General features: G+C 37.7%; 1 protein-coding gene across 1 annotated transcript; it reads right to left on the bottom strand.

Annotated features, from left to right (window-relative positions):
• Positions 1-1,418: 1,418 nt before the first annotated feature.
• On the bottom strand, positions 1,419-20,900 carry LOC126497470 (centrosomal protein of 70 kDa-like). Its single transcript, XM_050135508.1, is given in 5 exon segments — positions 1,419-1,591; positions 16,970-17,148; positions 17,150-17,541; positions 17,779-18,055; positions 20,884-20,900. Coding segments are annotated over 5 exon segments (1,038 nt in total).
• Between the last annotated feature and the right edge of the window lie 963 nt (positions 20,901-21,863).

Genomic DNA, 21,863 nt, shown 5'->3' with positions numbered 1-21,863 from the left:
CTCTTAAGCTTAGTGGTTGCTGCTTTCAAATAAAATATGCTCATTTATCAACTCTCCATGTCTGTCTCACGGATTTCCTGATTGTGGAAAATTCGATAGCATTCAATCAAAAGCATTATTTGTTCAGTTTGTACACTCAACTTGCACAACATTTGTGAGATTCCCTTCCCCTTTTCCTAAGTCTCCCTGCTGATAGTTGCACATTATCTTTCTTTATTTGCCCTGTTTTATTAGTCTTGCACCTCCTTCACTCTCAGTTCGTCCCAATGCACCCCTCGTTTTTACTGTTAAAGCAATCGTTTTGAAACACCACTTCTCCACCTCTGTTTTCCCACGGCTTGGGAGTTTTCATGGCTTCCTGTACTTTATAGAACGGAGTACCAACTCCAAATTATAGCAAGCTGTTTTCATGCTGCTTTCCCAGATGTACCTCATACACAGGCTTGGTGGGATTTCCCAAAATAGAACCCGAAATCCTAAACTCTGTCCCTTTGTACACATTCTTCCCTTGATGCATTTGCCCCTCCTCCTTCTCCCCTTTATCGCCTAGAAAATGCTCTCCACAATTGTGACTTCTCTGGAGTTGTACTGTGCCTGTTTGAGGCCCACACTGGAGAGTGATTTTAGAGAATCCTTTATATTCCAGGGTTGCATACTTTAAGGTTCTATAATAGTAACTGTTCTCATCTTTGCCTTCACCACTAGATGAGCTTATGTTTCTATTTTCTTTTCCTTCTAAGCAAACACTGTGCAGTATTACTGATAGATTAAATTAATGGTGGTTCCAGTTAGCTTTCCCTTCTTACCTAGATCATAAGAGAAGGAGGAGACAGCTGGGAAGGAAGGTCTGATTACTGACAACAACTTGTCACTTTCCTGTCCTGGCAGAAATTTCTCACCCTCTTTGGTTTTGTGCTTCAAAGAGCTTCCTTTTGACCATTTGATCTGTGACAAGTCAAGGCTTGTCCTCTGCTTTTTCTTCTATTTCTTCTTCTTCTTCTTTTTTTCTTAAATGATTTTAGAGCATAATTATGGTCACTACAGTCTGATGAATTAAAAGTATATCCTTGTGAATATTTCAAATTAGAAAATTGTTTCTTTGTCTGTAGAATTATTAAAATTTAGCAGTCTGACAAGTTTTAATTCTTAGTTTTTTTCCCCTTTCCCCTGTAATTCTTAGTTTTAAGCAATTCCTTTTGATTTAATTTCTCATCTCTCTATCCTAAAGATTGTGCTGTCGAGTTCATTGTTATTGTCAACATTTTCTAAAAACCTATTTTCAAAGACATGCTTTTGAAACTTTAGTGCATTGTTTGCCTAAGACTTACCTAAATTAAAGACTAAAAGAAAATGTCGAAGTAGTAAGGTTTAAAAGCACCTTGCCGTTATCACAGAACCTGATATACAATGGTGTGATCCTATCCCCGAAGCTCGTGATTCATCCTGTCAGGGAACTGGCGGATCATATTGTCATGGCAACGGGATGGCTTCTTGGGTTTAAATTTGTTTGTGCTGCAGATCCATAACTTTAAAAGCTTATCTAGTGCTTTTAGAGAACAACTTGTGTTGCTCCGGAGGCGCGGGCTGTATGCTAAAAATTCATGGCTATTTTGCAAATGGTAATTTCAGTGTTCTTTGCTTTTGTTCTTTTTTGTCTACAAAGTGAGCAGTTCTAAGACTAAAATTGTTGTGCCTGAGTGTTTTGTTTGTCACTTTGTTTGGCTTCAGTATAGAACGGCAGAGGTAAAAATTGCTTTCCCCATATTCACTGTATGGAAACTGTGGATTTATGTTTTGGGGGATATAAATATATACTTTCTTTCACCAAGACAGTAAGAATGAAATGCATTGAGTCGCTTTAGTAAGCTAAATATTCAGAACTTAATAAGCCTAAATAATGTTGTTCTGCAAAGAAAAAGACCTTTTAGCACTTTCAGTTCTTTCTGCATGAAAAAGACCCTTCCTTTTGCCTAGACTTTCTCTGTAAACAACGCAGAAAAACAGTGATCAGTGCTCCTTGTTCCTTGCCCAGCGCAATGTCCTTGACACCTCCTATCTCAGCACAGTCCTGACAGCTGGGTTCTCATTTGGAAGCAGAGAAGAGAGCGCCAGGGGAATGGGAACCAGAGAGAGCGGGGAGAGAGGAGAATAAGAAGGGAGGACGAAGAGGGAAAAGGGAAACAGCAAGAGACAAAGGCTTTTGTTGTTGTCTTGCAGTGTTTAACCCCTCAGTCTTAAAGATGACCAGAAATTCTCTTCCAGATTAACATGAACCATATTAACCCATCCAATGGAACCAAAGATATGAGTGAATTAGTTATGTTTTTAAAGAGACCAAGAGATGAAGGATAAAGAGGAATTATGAAATAAAGAAGGCATTTTGATGATGCTAGCCCTGAATTAAGAAGACCGCCCCCCTGGCCCCCAGGAAACTGAAAGAATAATAGAATAGCTAAGGTAGAACTCAGTTCTACTACCCACCCTCTTCTTCTCTGGCCAAGTACTGGTCTCATGGTAAACAAGCTTGGTGACTAAAAACAATGACAAGGGGAAGCCATTTGTCAGACTTTGGAGCTGCCCCTGTGCCTTTATTGTGTGACCATTTGTGCTGTTGGCTTCTGTTTTTCTGCCTCTCTGGCCTGTGAAGAGAACTCCTGGAGAGGAGCTGTGTCTGCAGAGACAGACTGACTGATTAGAGCAGCCTACTGCTGAGAGATTGGAAGGCTGCAGGTCCGGAGGCTAATTACCTCCTCTTGGGCTAGCTTTAGCCCAGGGAACAGCCATCCCTTGCCCGCTTCTGTGCCAAAACTCACATCCTGTGACAAATAGATCAAAACCTTTTGGGAATCTATGAACTTATTTAGACTCCTTGCTTCCACCAACCCCAAGGCTAAGAATATCATCAGATAGCATCTTAGGCCTACAGGAATGCTTCCTCCTTTTTGTTATAAGCCTTTCCTATCTGATGTACATAGCACTATATTTTAAATTTGCCTTGATTTAAGGCTTTTTCCCCTTCTATATAATTATTAAACCATGAAACTGTTTCCACAATGGAACATGGAATTAGGGGTCAGCAACATCTGTTCCTAGGTCATGGCCCCAGAATAAATGTTTTTATACACTTTGTGATGAGAGAAGTATTTTTGTGTTTGTGTCTACACAGGGTATCATAGACACTATGAGAGTTAATCTTCGAGTTTGCTTGCTCAATTGTCTGCTTTTAGCCTTCTCAGAAGCATTGACTTTTGTAGTTGGCATCATTATTCTGTAATTTGATTTTGGAAAACTCAACTTTGTGGGTCTAACTAGAATTAGTGTTTGAAACTGCTTCACGAGTTCTTAGTTTTCTGTACTTGGGATAACAAATGAACCCAGACAGGACGAGCTCCATAGAGGCCTGAGTCTCAGTAGTTTACCCTGGTTCCAAGACCACAAACTGGGACTACCCAGGCACCACTCAGGAACAGACCATCCAGAGGAAATTCCTAACCTTCCAACCATTTTGGATATGATCACCTGCCAGTACACACCCATGGCTTTTTACCAGGACACTCCTAGACAAATGTCAGCCAAACAAGGGTCCTGAACCTCAGAAATCCCTAACCCCCACCTTTGCTACCCAGCTGAGCTCGGGGAGCTCTGATCACTTCAATACCTTGAACACATGGAGAGTCTGAGTTCACAAGCTTGTGTAAGAATAAAGGCTCTTTGTTTTTCCGTTTAGGATTTGTTCTACTAGTTGGTTTTGGGAGGGACTCCAGGATCTGGGTATAACATTGTTTTGTTAAGAGAGCAATAGAAATGCAACTGTATGTTGGGTCAGTCAAAAATTAGTCCTCCTTGTCCATGAAAAGAAAACGAAGCTAGCCATTTATTCTCTAGGAATGACACAGTCTGCCTGTAAGCTAGGGGACAGTAAAGAAAGCACCTGAAGGGTTATTCTGTGATTAGTTGGAAGGTTTTGATTGCATCTAAAAAGAGAGAGCATCCAGAGGCATGCAGAAGAGTTCAGAACACAGAGAAAAGAAAGCAAGGTGGACACAGCCAGTGATGGGGAAGCAAGGCATGGAAAAATCATGTGGACTATAAAAACATGGGTGACTGAGAGGAGGGAAACCCTTGAACTGCAGCAGACAGGGAGTTTAGGATAGAGGAGTGGGTGAGAATGGTCCAGATTCTAGCTTTGTGGACTCTGAGTTGTATAAGAAGTACGTGTAGCTATGGACAGGAGGAGTCTGGAGGCTAGCATTGACCTTGGTATGTACCAGACATGTACAGCCACAAGGAGCCAGAGGGAAAGGCAGAGGGAAAGGGAGATAAGGAAGTAACTCTCCCTAGGAGACAGAAACCTCTATCTCTGGTTCCTGGAAAATAATGAAATTGTTCTCCAGCAATCCTAGAGTCCAACACATGCTGAGTCAAGACTGTCATTTAGGACCAAATCACGGGGCCTGCCCATTTGGAGGAGAATGTGGTTGGTACCTTTTTGACTTGACAGTGCCTACTGCAGAAAGGCAAAGGTGTTTTAGTGTCGCTTCTCTCCAGATGCTCCAGCAAACCAGTTTCTCAGGTTCTGGGAGCTGACTTAAATGCGTTTTCCTTCAGTTCATTCAAGCATGAAAGCATTTGTGAGTATTAGAATCTTTTACTCTTTCCCCAGTGGTCTGAGAAAGGGAATATTTTCTTTAACTAATTTATCCTTAGAAAAATCTTTAATGGCAATAGAAATTTTATGTCTATGTTTCCATTGGTTTTAAAGATCATGCTACTGAGAATACACATTATAATATCATTCAGTGAGCCAGGATTATATTGAGGATGAGCTAGTGTTGCGGGGAGCCCCCTAGAGATGACCACTTAGCAACAGTTTATAGCCAATTGAAAGCCTTTATTCCGGTGGGACTACGTTAAGGTATTTGGGGACACAAGTGAAATCGTGAGTGTTTAGACCAAGGGGCTTTTAAAAGTACAAAAATCATCTTGTTATCTCGCTCAGCAGCTACCGAGGAAGGTTTACATAAGCAAGCAGTTTAACAGTGGCTAAGATAAGCAACTAACTGGAGGGGAGAGGCTCTCACAAGCAGGAAATTTGACAAAAGCTAAGTAAGCTTGGGCATCTTGACCTTGGCTTCCTAGAGTAGAGTTGGGTAGGTTTTCAGAGATTCTCCAGCAAAGAGATCAAATTCTAGTTACAATCTGAAAGGACCCCAGGAAGAATATAAGATGGAGGAACCTCTGCATTGCCTTGCCCTGTCACACTAGAGAAAAGATGACATCCTGGTAGAGTACGGCTGAGCTCCTCTCTTACCTTTGCTCTTGGGTCCCCGTGTTTATTCAGCAGTAAGACAAGCTCATCTCATCTGAATGAGGGAAGATCACAATCTGAAATGAGATGTTTCACTGAATCAGAGATAGTCTTGGGAGAAGCAAGTCATGACTAAGAAAGTTGAATTGCAGACCTTCAAGTGGCATTTATATCTGTTTGTCTAATGAAGGCAAGCATAAGGAGCGGCTTAGCAATCTGAGCTAATACTTGTTTTGCACTATATGCATAAACTTCTTATAGTAATTCACCTAGCAACCCGTTGGTGACCTAGGGTACCATCGATCCCTCACGTTTGCATCAAAACATTAGGCTACTTGTGAACCTGAAGATAAATCAATGACTCTACTTAGTATCCTCTTAATGACAGCACATTTTTATTAAATATGTGTAGGCCCATATTTCTACATGGTATGGCAGCCAGGCTCTCGAGCCATAGTTAGCACCTGAGGAGGTCTCTTAGCCTTCCAGTGTTGCTACCCTAACAGGGTCAGAATATTGTTTTGCTCCTTCTTTGTAATTTGGAGGATGCATGGGATCAAGATGCTAATTCAGCTTACCTTATAGAGCAGGCATAGGAAGATGTGGACTTGACTAAAGGTATTCACCTGGTTACCTAGGAAACAGAATGTTAATGAACTTCCCCCTCAGTTTACCTATTGGTATAAAGGCTGTTTGGAATTTTCAGGATGTGAACTCGGGATTTCATAAGGGATCACTGAGAATCTCCCTCCTGATAAAGCCATTTATTCTGGCATCTCAACGCTGGTCCAGAGAGAGGGTTTATGTTGGGGCTAGCACCAGACCCGGACAAATATGTCCCAGAGAAATCCCTGAAATGGGGAAGATGGAGTGATCTGGGCTAAAATAGTTTTGGATGCCTGTGCATCAGGACAGACTGAGACTTCTCGGTGAGGTTTTAGAAGTGGAGGGGAAGCTCTTTTCACCGCCATATAGGAGTGCATAATTGGGCATTCATATGACCCAAATCAAAGTCATACACAAAGGCTTAAATAATCCAAGCCTGTCAATCAAAGTCAAGAACCACTCCCGTCACACCTTTTAACATCTGAACTCCTCTTTCTCTTGAATCTCATAATAGGATGCCCCAAATGATAACTGGGGCCCTTGGGTATGCACCACTCAGGTGACCAGCTCTCAAGAGTAACACCATTTTTCGGAAATGTACTGTTGCTTTATTTTTAAATGAAGTTTCTTTACTGATTTACAATTTTCATGGTCCTATATATTGTTCTTCAGTGAAACAACCAGAAAGTGGAAATGTCTGGCCTAGATATTAACTACCAGTAAGATCTCTGGAACCTATTGGTTTTACCATATTTGGTTAAAAAAAAATAAAGGAAATCTTTGCAAATGTTACTGAATGGCAGATCCAAAGGTGTCATCATCCTGAATTGTTCAGGTGGACTCATATCCTAATAACTGCTTATGAGAAACAGAGGGAGACCTGAGATCAGCAATGTAATGTGGAAGGGTGACCGGCACCAGAAGCTAGAAGAAAAATGGAAGGTAGCATTACCTAGAGTCTTTGAAGGGTGCACACCAGCCTATTCTCTGAATTTCACGTGTGATCTTCATCACCCTCAGATGACAAATTTACCTTATTGGCAGAAATCCGTCACAGCAGCCACAAGAAACTAATACACAAGAGAGCAGAGTCAGACCCACAAGAATGTCTGTGGTTCTTCCTCACAGCCTATCCAGAGTCACAGGAGAAAGGAAATAGCTGGGCATTTTACGAAGTTGTCATCATGGTGGCTTTCAACCATTTTTGCTTTCTATTTAGATAATCTTCCTTGGGTTTTCTCTACCATCTTGCTCAAACTTCAGCTTCTTTCATGTCTTCCCTTCTTCATTTGCATCATTTGTTTGTTTTCACAGCACTTGGAATCAAACTCAGGGTCTTCGCCCAGGCTGGCCAGAATTTTCTCTATATCCTATATCCCTGTCTTCCCATTTTTGATCTCATAATTAATCCTCTATTTTTATAAGGACAAAATTTATTTTATTTCCCACAAAGCATTTGTTTTTATATTGTAGTACTTCTGGGACTTTTTTAGTTGAATAGTTTGCAGTGTCTGGCTTCATTTCAAATTCTGAGTTTTATAAGGAACAAATCATTGAGGAATTCCAATCAAATAGGATTTTTAGTTTAAGGGCTAGCTATGTAACATGCTCTCTTTCAGTGCTTATATTTCTAGTGCTCTGTGTATCCCAAAATAATTGCTGATATTATGACTGGAATTGTTATACTTCAAAATATCATAGCTTGACTGAATGGTAACTAAAGGATTTGTTTCTGTTTTTTTTTTTTAAATAACAAGTCAAAACTTGTTAAGAAAGATTTGCATCATGGAAAATAGAAGCTTGTGGCTCGTCTTAATACCAACAAACATAATTAACAAGACATCATACGAGGTAATGGACTTAGAATAAATGAATTGCTTGCTCATGTTTGCTTCTGGCCAGGCACACAGAGGCAACATTGTGATCACGGTGTTGTAAAGTGAGGCCGAGCTGTAAATAATCACAGCTTCGTGCTTTGCTATGATATAGCACAGAAAAGTACAGTGGCAGAGGTTAGTCCTTAGTAGGGACCACCTCACTTCATGTTTATGTATTGTGCATACAGAATATGGAACTTTTTCAAGAGGATGGAAAAGAAAGCTGAGAAAATAAAGATGGTTCCATAGCAGGTAATAATGAAAACATTTCGTTGCTATGGCTTCTTTGGTAACACCAGGCACAAACGTCACTTAGCACTGATGCTAGTCTCTTAAAACTGCTCTCATATGTAGTGATTGAAAATTGGGTTAGCAGTCCAAATCCAGGCTAGCTTAAAAAATAAATCTGCATAGTAATTGTATTCATGAACCTTGAGATCAAATAAACAGGGTTAAAATCATATTTGTAGATACATGTATGTGTGTATCTATATATGACAGATATGTGACTCATTTTCTTAGCTATTATTGGTATGGTAATATTTTCCACCTAAAACAGTTATGTAAAATGTAAGAAAGCACTGTAAAACAAACAACGATGACTGTCAAGTAGTGATTCTTCAACCAGTGTGCATTATTATTATATTAGTATCTGGCTCTAGGAATACTCAGTTGTACATTTTGGAATAGACTCCAAGAGGATGAATTAGAGCATGTAGCTTGGTGTGAGGCAAGCATAATGCTGCCTGCATCACTAAGATTGTGATAATTTTGACAAGCCAACCATTCAGTACTGGGGATTAGGACATAGAGGAAAAATGTTTTCATGGAGTGATACCCTATTGAAACTGTAATAAACAAAAAGACATGTTAAAATCAACTGATTGAAAAAGTTCAGAATGAACAGATAGATGCCTTGAGTTTAGAAGAATTATACGAAAAAGTAAGACTGAGCAAAAACAAAAACAAAACACCTTAGTTCAGCAATTAACTTTCCCATGCAAGCAATGAAAATAAACCAGAAGAAGGTCACTTTCAAAGAAGCATTTAGAAGTTGACTTGGAAACAAAATTTGAGCTTCACTGGTAGTCATTGTCCCCCCCAGAAACTTATTGCAGGAAACTCAGATGAAACGCATAAGGATGGAAATGAAAAGAGGTGCCTATATGCTCATTGAAATGCAGTCAGTAAAAAATCCTCAGGACTTCAGAGCTTGGTGCTCATCCTGCATCTCAGCCTAAAAGTCCCTGTTCCTGACATGTAATATACCTGGATCTGCCAACACCCACCACCAGCCCTGCCATGAGCTTGGATGGTGTCTGCTGCCTGATGTTAATATTGTTTGGACTTGATTGTGCTCAGCAATTCCTCTGTCACTTCGCCTAGTGTGGATATGCACCTGAGCCTCATTTTCCATTGCTCTGAGAAAATGTTGTTTGAAGCATTCTTATTTCGATCAATCAGCTCCCACCAGGGAATGGGGCTCTGGGAAATCAATGCTGACTCACTGCTGCATCTGAGAGGAGTGATGCTGGGCTGGTGATGGGATGTATAATGTCACAGAAGAAGTAATGAAATAGGGTTGAGTAGAACTATTGGAGGTCTAGTCTAAGCCCCCAACTATTCCAGATGAGAAAATGTACCCAGGAAGAAAGTCGGTGAGTGAGGCATGGTCATATACTCGCAATGGGAATATAAACCTCTATTTCTGACTTCTTAGACTCAGAAAATACTGTCAACCATGGGTGGCATCTTTGTGTCCCACTTGTAAAGACCATATATGCTGTCCCAGCATCTGTCTGCCTAAAATCACGTGAGAAGTGAGCAGCTATGACCAAGCAGCCTATGGAGCAAGAAATGTATAATTATTCATTTTGCCCACCTCAGTCTTTGGAATGGTTGGTCAACAAATGACCAGAAGCGCCATGTTATGGATAAAAAAGATGAAGAGAAAATAAATACAGCTACTTTCAGAAGTCATAGTAATATATAGTGCTCAGATTTTAGGATTTGGAGTCAAATTATAAAATACTGTTCTTACTTGCTATATTTTTCCTTCATCCCACTGTAAACATATCGGGTACTTGCTATATGCCATTGTTCATCTTTATCAGTGAGATTATAAGCATACTTAGCATGTATGCTTGCTTATGTGTGTGCTAATGTAAAGGTATGGATTTGCCCTATATTGTATAACTAGCAAACGCACAGGCAGAAATTGAACACACAACATTTTTCTCCACAAAATTTGAGAGTTCCTAAATACTGCACATTATTGCTTCCTAAAACCTATAAGATTCTCTCTGTGTCTTCCCCTCTGATGTATTTTAGACTTTCCTTGATTTATGACTTTCTTTGTTCTGCAAAACTACAACACTCATGGAACTAATCTAAGTCCCCAACTTTCCAGCTTCCATGCTGTAATATAGAATTGAGGGAAAACAGATTGTATGTCCTGAGTCACTGTAATCACTCAAAATGGCCCCAGAACAGACTCTCTTATTACTTCCTCCTTAAAACTACAAACAAAACAAACCACTAACTACATTCTAGTCTTTTAGGAAACTTTATAAACTTCATCACTTAAAAGTATGATCATATACATAAAGAAGAAATTCCTAGAGTACTGCTGGGAAATGATTAAACCATCCAGACTACAAAGAGAAGGTCAGCACAGGCAACCCACCTCTCTCCCACTCTTTTTCTATAACAGCTTTACTGAGATACTAGAAAATTCACCCTGTGAAAGGATACAAGTCAATATATGTTTTAGAGGAAAGTGTTTGGAAAAGGTATATCCTTCAAGGCCAATCTCATAAACCTTCATTGTCTGAAAGAAACTGTGTACACATTAGTTATCACATCCTATTCCCTCTTTCCCCTTTAGCTTCCATTTTACACTGGAAGAAAAAGCAAAGAAAGTGTTATTTCTCACTTTTTCCTAAAATAGAAAAATTATTTAAGATCTGTTAGTGTACTAGGTCACTTCAATACACATACTGAATATCATTAAGTTATACCTGTGCCTGCTATAGGTAGCCTAAGAATAATAAAGCAGACATTTATAATTTTCTAGAATAAGAATATCTGATGAATGTCAAGTGAAAAAGAGGGCTCCTCTCCTGAGATACATACTGGGACCATTCAAACCACCACTGCACTCCTCAAGCCACAGGCATCAATAGCTACCCCCTCATAGATAAAGTTTTCTTATTTCTTACCAATAAGGCTATGTTGAGATATTGGTGATGGTAGACAGAGAAAATGATAAGCATTAGCCCTAGAGTTTATCAGAGACCTGTAACCCTATCTCCAAAGACGCTGGGAGGTGCTTTATCTGCCAATATCTGTGGCCATATTTAGGTTGCAACCTCATCCTTTAGTCTGAAGTCAGAATTGAAATAGTCCTTGTGTTTTACACCAGAAAGATCACATATTTTTTTCCCTAAGAGTATGTTGTTTCATGTGACCTAACAGGACATAATTACAATTATTGTAGGAGGCTGCTTTGCCAATTGTTTTTTCCTGGCTGCTCAGTCCCCAAATAATCATACAGAAAATGTATTATTTGCAATACTGTTTGGCCAATAGCTTAAGCATATTTCTAGCTTGCTCTTATATCCTAAACTAACCCATCTCCATTAATCTGTGTATCACCACGAGGCTGTGGCTTACCGGGTAAAGTTCCAGCATCTGTCTCCAGTGGAGCTGCATGGCTTCTCTTTTACTCAGCCTTCTTTCTCCCAGCATTCAGTTCAGTTTTCACTGCCTAGCTAAGGTCTGCCTTGCTATAGGTCAAAACAGTTTCTTTATTCATTAACCAATAAAAGCAACATGTATAGAAGGACCTCTTGCACCATATGTTATTTAATTATTAATAAATACACCATACGAATGTTAATTATTTAAAATGTGTTTCATTATACATAGATAATGTACATTTCAGAGCACATTATTGATCAAGAATATTTAATACATAACCTGAAGAAGTTGTATATAGCCCTGCACACTGCGACACTATTACAATTTTATTTTTAATGACAGAGCCAATTTGTTTATGTTAAGTGATAATGAATTTAAAACTTCCCCAGAAAGTCAGCACAGACTATGAATGAAATATGTTTTCCTTCTAATAGAAATTTTAGAACACTTTGAAGCAAGTTCTCTCAATATCCCTTATAATCATCCACAATGCCCAGGGGTATATAATAAAAGTGAAGGCTATAAGAACATGCTATGTAAAGGAGCAAAGCAAGAGACAGAAACTCCCAGTTTACAGCAGAGATTAGAGGAGGATTATGATGAGTGGGTACCATGTTTTGATCTTTGTAGCTGTCAGTGTTTCAACATTTAATGCATTATTTTTAGGAAAGCTCATACAACAGTTTTTTTAATAAAAATTATAAAGGCCACGGTTTGCCTACAGATCTATAATTCTAGAGCTAGCAGGATGGAAAATAACAGCTTTTGTGTACTTTTTCTAATGCTTGTCAGCTTTCAGAGGTGTGATGCATGCTAACGATGTCTTTGCTTAAGTTTCCTGCAGTAAAGTTTTACAAAAGTTGGAAATTAATGCTGTGAATTCTTTTTTCTGGTAGGCAATTCTAGCAAGAAGCTAGGTTGGAGATAGCAGGGTGATAGATTTTATTGTGAACCTTGTCTTACAAGGAGATGTCCTAAACCTAATTTTCAGATAAGAAAAGAAATCAGTGTTACTAGCCTTGACAATATTCACCCAATAATAAGAAATGAAGACCACAATCCTGGTTATCTCTGTCTTATCCTAAAGCAAGAGTAGTTTCCTCTAAGACCTGTTGGACCGTTTCTAATTTCCCTAGGAAGATTGTAATCACAAGAACCAAAATCCAGTTATCATATTTATAAACAATTGTAACAATGATACAACTGCATAAGCCTGGTGGCATACCCAGGATATTTGTATGTTTACTAGGTATAATTAAGTCATTGCAGAATTTCTGAGTAGAACAAACATAACAATTAATGAACTTGCTTCTTAATCTGCTTGACGTTAGAATTAAAGAGAAACACCAAAGCATACAAGGAAAGCATAATGTGCTCCTGTGAGTGGTGACAGTGTAGTCCTGTAAACCAACTAGGAGAAAACAAAATCAACACATTTGCTTGTCATGCTGAAAGTGCACTAAGACCAAAATGGAAACTGTGACACATTTAATTGGAGAGTTATGAGTCTCTATCTCTCCTTTTCTTGCCAGACTAGTGGGATTATAATTTGGACTCTCCAAGAGCAGTATGCCCTTTTAACCACTGATCCATCTCCACAGCCTTCTGGTCTTCCTTTGTAAGGTGTGAAGCCATTTGGTGCACTTTGGGCCATTAGAGTAAAAGCAGATGCTTATTAGGGAGGGTTGATGAGAAATAGATTTCCTGATGATAAGGGTTAAACTGATAGGTACCATTTGACCTCTTCTAGGACATGACAACTACTGGCCACCATTAGGTTGATGATACACACTATGGATGAGAAGACAAACAATCTGGCATTGTGCTGTGTGTCTGCCAACCTTGATTTGTACCTTAATTTCTCTTCTAAGAGTCTATGGTTGAAAGTTTTGCTGGGTATAGTAGTCTGAGCTGATGTCCATGGTCTCCTAGTGTCTGCAAAATGTCTGTCTAGGATCCTCTGGCTTCTAGAGTTTCTATTGAGAAGTTGGGTATAATTCTTATAGGTCTGCCTTTATATGGTACTTGGCCTTTTTCTTTTGCAGTTCTTAATATTCTTTCTTTATTCTGTACATTTAGTGTTTTGATTATTATGTAGCAAGGAGACTTTTTTTTTGTCCAGTGTATTGGTGCTCTGTAAGTTTCTTGTACTTTTTATAGGTATGTCCTTCTTTAGGCTAGACAAATTTTCTTCCATGATTTTGTTGGATATATTTCCTGTGCCTTTGAGCTGAAGTTCTTTTCCTTCTTCTATTTCTATTTTTCTTAGGTTTAGTCTTTTCATAGTGTCTGAGATTTTCTGCATGTTTTATGTTAGGACTTTTTAGGGATTTGACATTTTCTTTGACCCATGAATCTATTTCTTCTATTGTATCTTCAACATCTGAGATTCTTTCCCAAAAATCCACAAGGATGACCCCAGCTAAGGCTCCTAGCAGTAGTGGAAATAGTGCCTGAACTGGCTATCTCCTGTAACTAGATTGGTGACTCCCCTAAGTGTTATCAGAGAGTCTTTGTCTAGTAACTGATGAAAGGCAGATGTAGAGATCCACAGCAATGCACTGAACCAAGCTCAAGGAATCCTGTTGAAGAGAGGAGGGAGGACTGTATGAGCCACTGGTGGATGGTCAAGGTCATTACAAAAGAACCCACAGAAACAAATAACGTGGGCTCATAGGAGTTCACAGATTCTGGACCAACAGCTAGAGAGCCCACCTGCAACTTTCTTAGGCACTCTGCATGTGGGTGACAGTCTCTTTAGCTTTGTCTGTTTGTGGAGCTTCTAGGAGTGGGATCATGACTGGGTACTAATGCTTGAATTGACTTTTGGGAACCTATTTCCCATACTTAATCGCCTGACCCAGCCTTAATACAAGGGGAGAATCTTAGTCCTACCTCATCTTGATATGTCATGCTTTATTGATAACCATGGAAGGCCTTCCCCTTTCTGGACAGAAACAGTGGAGGAGTGGATGGAGTTAGGAAGAGGGGAGATTGTGTAGGAGGAGAAGAGGGAGGGTAAACTGTTTGGCATGGAAAATAACTGAAAAATTATAATAGAAAAGAAGAAAAAATAATGCATTGCTTTGTGAAACAGATGTGTTTATAAAAGTTATTTGTTAATAATTTACATTATTTTATAGGGGAAATTTCTCTATAAAACAATTCCTATTAATTTTTTTATAACATAAAAAAATCATTAGAGAAACGAAAAAGATTCTGTGGTTGAATATGGTGTGTCTGAACTGGAACTCATATTGATACTTGGTTTCTTGATTCATCAATAGGAGTGTTGGCCTAGAAAGATGTCTGTGGGCCACAGAGGCTAACCCCTAATGAAAAGACTGATGTTCTATCATGTAGGATGTAAGTGAGTACTTGATCTTGGAGGAATGAATTCGTTGCTGCTCTAATTAGGCAATTTATTTCCCCATGTTTTATGTCTTCTGAAGGCTTCTGATCATCTCACTCACAGATATTCCTGTCATATGATGGCATCTCTTATTTATAATTCAGCACGAGACCCTTGTCAGATGTGCCCCTTCACTCCTTAACTCTGCTTCCAAAGCGTGTGAGCTGAATATTTACTTCTTTGTTTACAGCCCATCCAGTTTCAAGTAGTTCATAACCAAAGAAATTAGTCCAGAGTAACCAGACTAAGACAAAATCTAATTATCAGGTGAGAAAAATAGAACTTATTTGATGAGAACAGATTTTATTGCAACTCCATACTGTATAGATGCTCAAGATCAGATGTTAATAATATGACTGACTGAATGGCGGATCTCTTTGAGTTCGAGACCAGCCTCGTCTACATTAGCTAATTTCAGGACAGGCTTCAAAGCTACAGAGAAACCCTGTCTCAAAACAACAACAACAACAACAAAAACATAATAATAATAATAATAATAATAATAATAAAGGCTGAATCAACCTGGACATATCAGATGATTGTTCAATGAATATTTTCCCATTCACTTTGAAATTTTATTGCTAAACTAATCTTCAGTACCATTAAGATCCAATGATGATTTTATAAAAATAACATAGTTACATGAACATTGTAAAATTCAGAATTGGAAGACAAAGCAATGAGCAACACACTAATAGTAAAGTTGGTTGTTTACAGTAGCCCAGAATAATTAGACGAAGAATGAAGTTTTCATAGACTATGAGGGAAATGTTATGTTGACTCTGAGGTTACAAGTAGCTAACTTTATCAAGCTTTTAGATTCAAGATGCTTGAGCCCTTTGTGTAGAGATTGAACACTTTCTGTGCAGTTAATGTTCACATGTGATCATTATAGTCTAAAGAAATGCCGAGAAACTGCACACCATCCAGACAAGAATGCCAGTGACACAATGATTAAAGGGCTGAAAAGTCTGCCTGCCTCGGAAAGGTTGAAAGAATTGGCATTTAGTTTCTGGCTGAGCAATGCAACTGTTTTCCTCAAATATCTGATGTTCTTTTGGTGGTGTGAGACTATGTGAGACTGAAAAAAAACCTGGCAAGTTGTTGGAGAAAATAATATCAGTCATCTACACAATATAAATTTACCTTCTAACACTATCTGGAGTCATGCCTTAGACTAGACTAATTATCATTTGTTTGAGAATTTCAGACTTGGCATGGGATAAAGATGCTTACATGGTTTCATGTTAAATATGTTATATTTGCTACTTTAGTGTTATACAAATATAATAGAACTGATTTTTATGGCAATTTCACTTAATAATCAAGCCCATCACAGTGGATGAGGTAGACCTGCTCTCAGCAATGTTAGGTAGGCACTTCCTTCCTACAGGATCTCCTGTCTTCACGTATAGTGTGCTTGGTATTGTAGAGTGAGCTCTGACCCATGAAAACTGGTGAGGAACATACCACTTGGAAAGTCAGTTTCATTTTACAGAGCGGAGGAAGTTGTTGTTAGTCTGCTATTCTGTTGTGAATTCAATCATGTAGCCACAGCTTGTTTTTTGGGGAAGGCTTGAGAATATCACCATCTCTCAGGGGAGGATGATTCTGAGTTCTTATCATTTATTTTATTAAAAGATGTTAGGATAAGACTAATAACTTCTCATCTCTGTGGACTACATTAGCATGGATACTAGCATATCAGCATTTCCATTCTTAAAAAATTATCAACAGAGCAGCTAACAACCCTATTGGAGCTAGGGCTTTGCTTCCACAATAGTTCAGTGTACAGTTATTCATTTCTAATACCTTTTCTTAGAATCATTTTGACTTTTAACTATTTCTACCTCTAGAAATGCAGAATTTCCGAAAGTTAAGTTCTTTAGGGGAATTTGAGACTGAATTTGATCTTGGGTCTCTGTGTTCTTCATCTCTTTACACTAAAGCAGCTTCTTCTTCTTCTTCTTCTTCTTCTTCTTCTTCTTCTTCTTCTTCTTCTTCTTCTTCTTCTTCTTCTTCTTCTTCTTCTACTACTACTACTACTACTACTACTACTACTACTTGTGATTTGTTTTGAGTATGAATGTACTTTTAATTTCTTTTCTGCAGGTACAATGGCATTCAACTCATCAATTTCTAAGATTTCAAGAAGATCATTAGTAAAAGCTTGAAATGCTGGGAAAAATTCCTCATGTTCTTCCAATTTGTTAATAATGCTTTGTAGGTCTTCAGTTCCTAACCTGTTCATTCACATCCTCATTAATCATCTTACACAGTTTTCCAACTGTGCTGACTACAACACACAGAGAGGATTGACTGTCTAGTTTTAAGAGCTCCCGCAGGTCTCTGACCACATTGTTCTTTTCTCCAAGCCTGGTATACCCTTTATTCATCTGGGGATAGACTTCCTTTAAAGACTGAACATCAAATAGCTTTTGGAAGTGAGAAACAATAGCTCCCAATGTTTGAAAGTTTGGCATGTCGGGGCTCTCCTTGTTCTCAGCCTCTTCCAACATGGTATCTACCATAAACAACAGATCTTCTACTTTGACACCTTCATTTTCATCCGGTTTCTTTAAATTATGCCAAGGTACCAGTGCTGCAGACAGTATTTTTAAGGACTTATACAAATCCTTTACTAGCACAGTTTTATGGTTCTCATCTTTTTACAGTGGTGCAAAGTACCACCACTGTCTAATTTCAGAACCTATCCATCTTCCAAGAAGAACTCCCACACCCAGGGCAGGAGAGATGGCTTAGCAGGAAGAACCGCTGTTGGTCTTCAGATGACCCAGGTTAAGTTCCCAGTATCCACATGATGGTTCAAAACCATAACTCCAGTTCCAAAGGATCTGACAACCTCTTCTGACCTTTAAAGATGTCAGTTCATCTTCCCACATTTTTACTATAGGAACTAGGTGTTCAAATCCACAGTCTTGAACAATATCTTTATTGAAGTATTGGGATCCTCCCTTGCTCTGTTTATAAATAATCACTGGAGCTTGAGGATTGTGAATATCTGAATTGATACTGCACAGCAACTGAAAGTACCTCTGGTCAGTTAGGGCCAGTTGATGGCTGTCTTTGCTGGGCTTGTCTTTTTTCTCCAGACCATCAGTCTTTTTTTGATCAATAAGCTCTTGTAATCTACAGCAGCAGCAACAGCAGGACTGGAACACTAAGGCTTCTTATCCTAGGAAAACATCTTCCTCTGCCACATACAGCTCCATCCTATGATTCTGTTAATCTTCTCACAGGCAAAGCAACTGAATTCTATGCTGTTATGACACAGAATGAAACTTAAGCAAAGAAGTTGACTGAATTCGGTTGAAATCTCCCGACGATGTATATTCTTCATGGAAGGTTTTTATATTTAGTTTAAATGAATATTTCCTGCAGCATTCTATCTGATTCTGACATCCTAAGCAAGCCATTGGCAAGGTCTCATCTAATTAAATAATGTTGTCAGGCTTGGAATGAATTTAGTTCAATCTTACAGTTCAAATTCCATAAGCTTTGTAACAAACAACTTTATAATACATGACAAGACTATTAAAATAATCAATCTAAAAACCAGACTCTCAAAAGCCCTTCTAATGAAATTGTTTGTAATTTATTCATGAGTAAATATAATTTCAAACAGAACAAATCACATGCTGTATCATTCTGAGAGGTTTAATTTTTTTTCTAGCTGATATATGTGTCCTTCAAGTAACTCCTTTTTATGGTAATGACTTGAGATAGGAATTCTTTGAAAAAGAACCACAAATACTCATTGTTGCATTAAATAAATAAATAATACTAGATCATTTAGATTTAATTAGCAAATCTAATTTTGTCCATCTCCATGATATGGAGATTTAGAAAGTAATTATATTCACATAATAAACTCTTTTGCATGAAATGATCAATTAATATAGCCGAACAATGTTTTTAAAGTGCAAAATTCCTGTATGTTCAAACAAAGTCACTTTGCATGAGTTTTGTACTGAATAACTTGCTGACTATTGGTTTAAGCCAAGGTGTTCATACTGACCATATATGTCATTAAGCTTGTGTTTCTTATTGTCCTAGGACCACAACATCATTCTAATGTCATAATTTTTACAGTTTCACTATCTTTAGAGTTAAATTATGTAGTACAAAATAATTTAGTTAATAAGATTTATATGGCTAAAATATGGCCTCCTTCAACTTTATAAGCTCATTAACTATAGACTTAGCACTTGCAAGACTTTTTGACATACAGAGAAGATAAATTAATGTCCCTAATATTGCTGAAACTCTGCCTATAGAAAAATCTAACCTGTATTTTTATGCATAATTGAAGTGATTCTTTACCAATCTATGTAGTTATTTTTAATGCATCTATAACAAATTTCTAAACAACTGCCTCAGATCTGTTGTTACAATAGCCAGAATATCTGATTGGAGCCCAGTTTTCCCTTATTGTTCTGACTTCCTCATAATTGCTTAGATTAATGCTAGTAAGCCTGGAGTAAGTTGTCAGTCAGCATTTCAATGCTGGTTCTCACTATGAACTTGGTAATGGCTGCTTTACTGTATTTTTCATACTGTGCTTAATGTGAATTTGAAGCAGCTACTACATCTGAACTAGGGTAGGCCATGTAGGAAGCTGTTTATCATAAAACTTAATGTTCAGCTCAGCATCAGTTCAAGTAAGAGCTCACATGATTCAAAATTAATTACAACCATTATTAATTATAAATGTCTAGTTTTGTGTTATTTTATATAATTATGATATTCACCTGAGGGCATTTATATAACCATATTCACAAAATTCAAAGTGATATGAAAAATCAATTTAAAAAATCAATGTAAAAATCCACTGTATTTTGACAGTAAGATGTCAAAATGGCTTAGGTGATATGGGGCTAAAACCATTAACTCAAGTCTTACATTTTTTTCTTCCAGTATCATTCTTCTCCCATCCCACAAAAAGAATAAAGGGATAATTGAGATAAGGTGCAGAACCGGTAATTGACACAAAAGAAACGAAAAACAAAATGTAAATGGAAATTTTCCAAGCTAATGAAAGTACAGCGTATCAGCTCAGGGTGGACAGAATTGTTTTCTACTTTCATCGGTCCATTTGTGACTAGATATTTAATTTTTATATGATTAAGCATATAATAGCTCAAACATTGGGTATGTTTGTGTTCAAAACTGAGAATTTGGCAGAAAGGCAAATTCCTCCTGCAGGAATTAGACTAAATGTACTATACATGGCTCCAAGAGCATAAACAGGAAACTAAAACAAGATAGAGTAGCCTTAATTTAATAGAGAACTTTGTGACCTAATTTTCCTGTCATACTGTTTAGAGTATGAGCCACTAAAAATCATCCTGATATTCAAGGAATAAGCTTGGTCATCATAAGTCAAGTGTAGTAGTTCAGGGGTTTAACAACTAAGAATACTATCAAGTAAAGTGATGTATGATGTCTTTTCTCTGGATATTAACTCAGATAATACATATAGAAATACTTTGAAGAAAGTATGTTTTGTGTGGTGATTATCTTAGGTATGACCTCTGAATTAGGACTATGTATTGGAGCCTAGTGGGGCCACCAACGGGTACAGCACCGAAGACAGTGATAACCTCTTTCCTGAATCAACCTGGAGACATTAGTTTACCAGTGATGGATAGAGCCCCTGAGAACTTCTTCCTCTCGTGTACAGATGCTTATGGACCTGTTCTCATACAGACTCAGTATTGTCATTCTCAGATATGAAAAGTTCATGATATAGCCATGGCTATGCCTTGCTTACAAAATGTCTCTCCTTTTTGCAAATCTTCTGGTTCTTACATTCTTTCTTCCTCTTATGCAATGTTCCCTAAGTGCTGGAGAGGGTGGTATAAGTGTGTATGTGTTTTTTATTTTGGTCATGAAACAGTAGGTTCCCATATGGGGTTTTGAATATGCCATCCTTTTTAGATATCTTCTCCACATACTTTACCACCACCTCCATTGTTAAACTGTCAATCTCCACTATTCTTCTACTTTGATATTACCTATATCCCACTATATCCCTCTCTTAAGTCAGCCTCCTAATGATCTCTTTCTAGATTTGTGGCCTCTACAGGCGTTCTGCATTGATCATTCGGACTTAGAGATTAAAAACAAGAGTCCACGTAAAACAGAGAACAAACAGATAATGTTTGTCTTACTATGCCTGGGTTACTTCATCAAAATTATTTCCATCAGTTTCATCTATTTACCTAAAAGCTTTATAATTTCTTTTTTTCCTGAAAAAACAATTCTCTTGTGTTTATGTATTCCATCTTCATAACCCATTCACTAGGTGTTCTCTGTCTAGGTGGGCTATGCTACAGCTATTACAGTCCTGGGTATATACCCAAATGATTCTGCATCCCCTTACCAAGATGCTTTCTCATCCATGTGTATTGTCGCTCTATGTACAATTCTCAATTTAATACCTTAACTAGATTACCTAGAATCAATGCGATATAAAAATAAATTTTAGGGAAAGTAGATGAAATTTGAGTTTGTCTCAACACTGTGAGACTTTTTTTTTAGTTTTCTACTAGAATACACCCTTGAAAATGTTGTTTATGTATTCTGTATTTCATAAATTTGCTACATTATTTTAATGAAGTGCAATTAAATGAAAATACTACAGAAAATAAACATGTATCCTTCATACAAGCAATGCATCTATTTTATATAGAGTGTTTATAAAATGCTATAAGACATATTTTTCAATTCTTAAATGTAAGGAATTTTCAAATGCAAATACAAAATAATTGTGTGCATATAATTACTTTCTAGAAATTAAATAACTTCCCTTTAAACTAATTTTAGGCTATTTATTTCTGTGCCTACTCAATTAGAAATATTATGAAAATGGTATATTCAGATTACTTGAAGGAGTGGTAAACTACCTTCAAAACATTGGTGTGACTTTTTTTTT

This window comes from Alexandromys fortis, unplaced genomic scaffold (assembly GCF_014885135.2).
Source record: "Alexandromys fortis isolate MF-2015 unplaced genomic scaffold, M_Fortis_MF-2015_v1.1 scaffold_24, whole genome shotgun sequence".
In the NCBI taxonomy this organism is placed as follows: Eukaryota; Metazoa; Chordata; class Mammalia; order Rodentia; family Cricetidae; genus Alexandromys; species Alexandromys fortis.
This window is presented reverse-complemented; position numbering and strand designations above follow the sequence as displayed.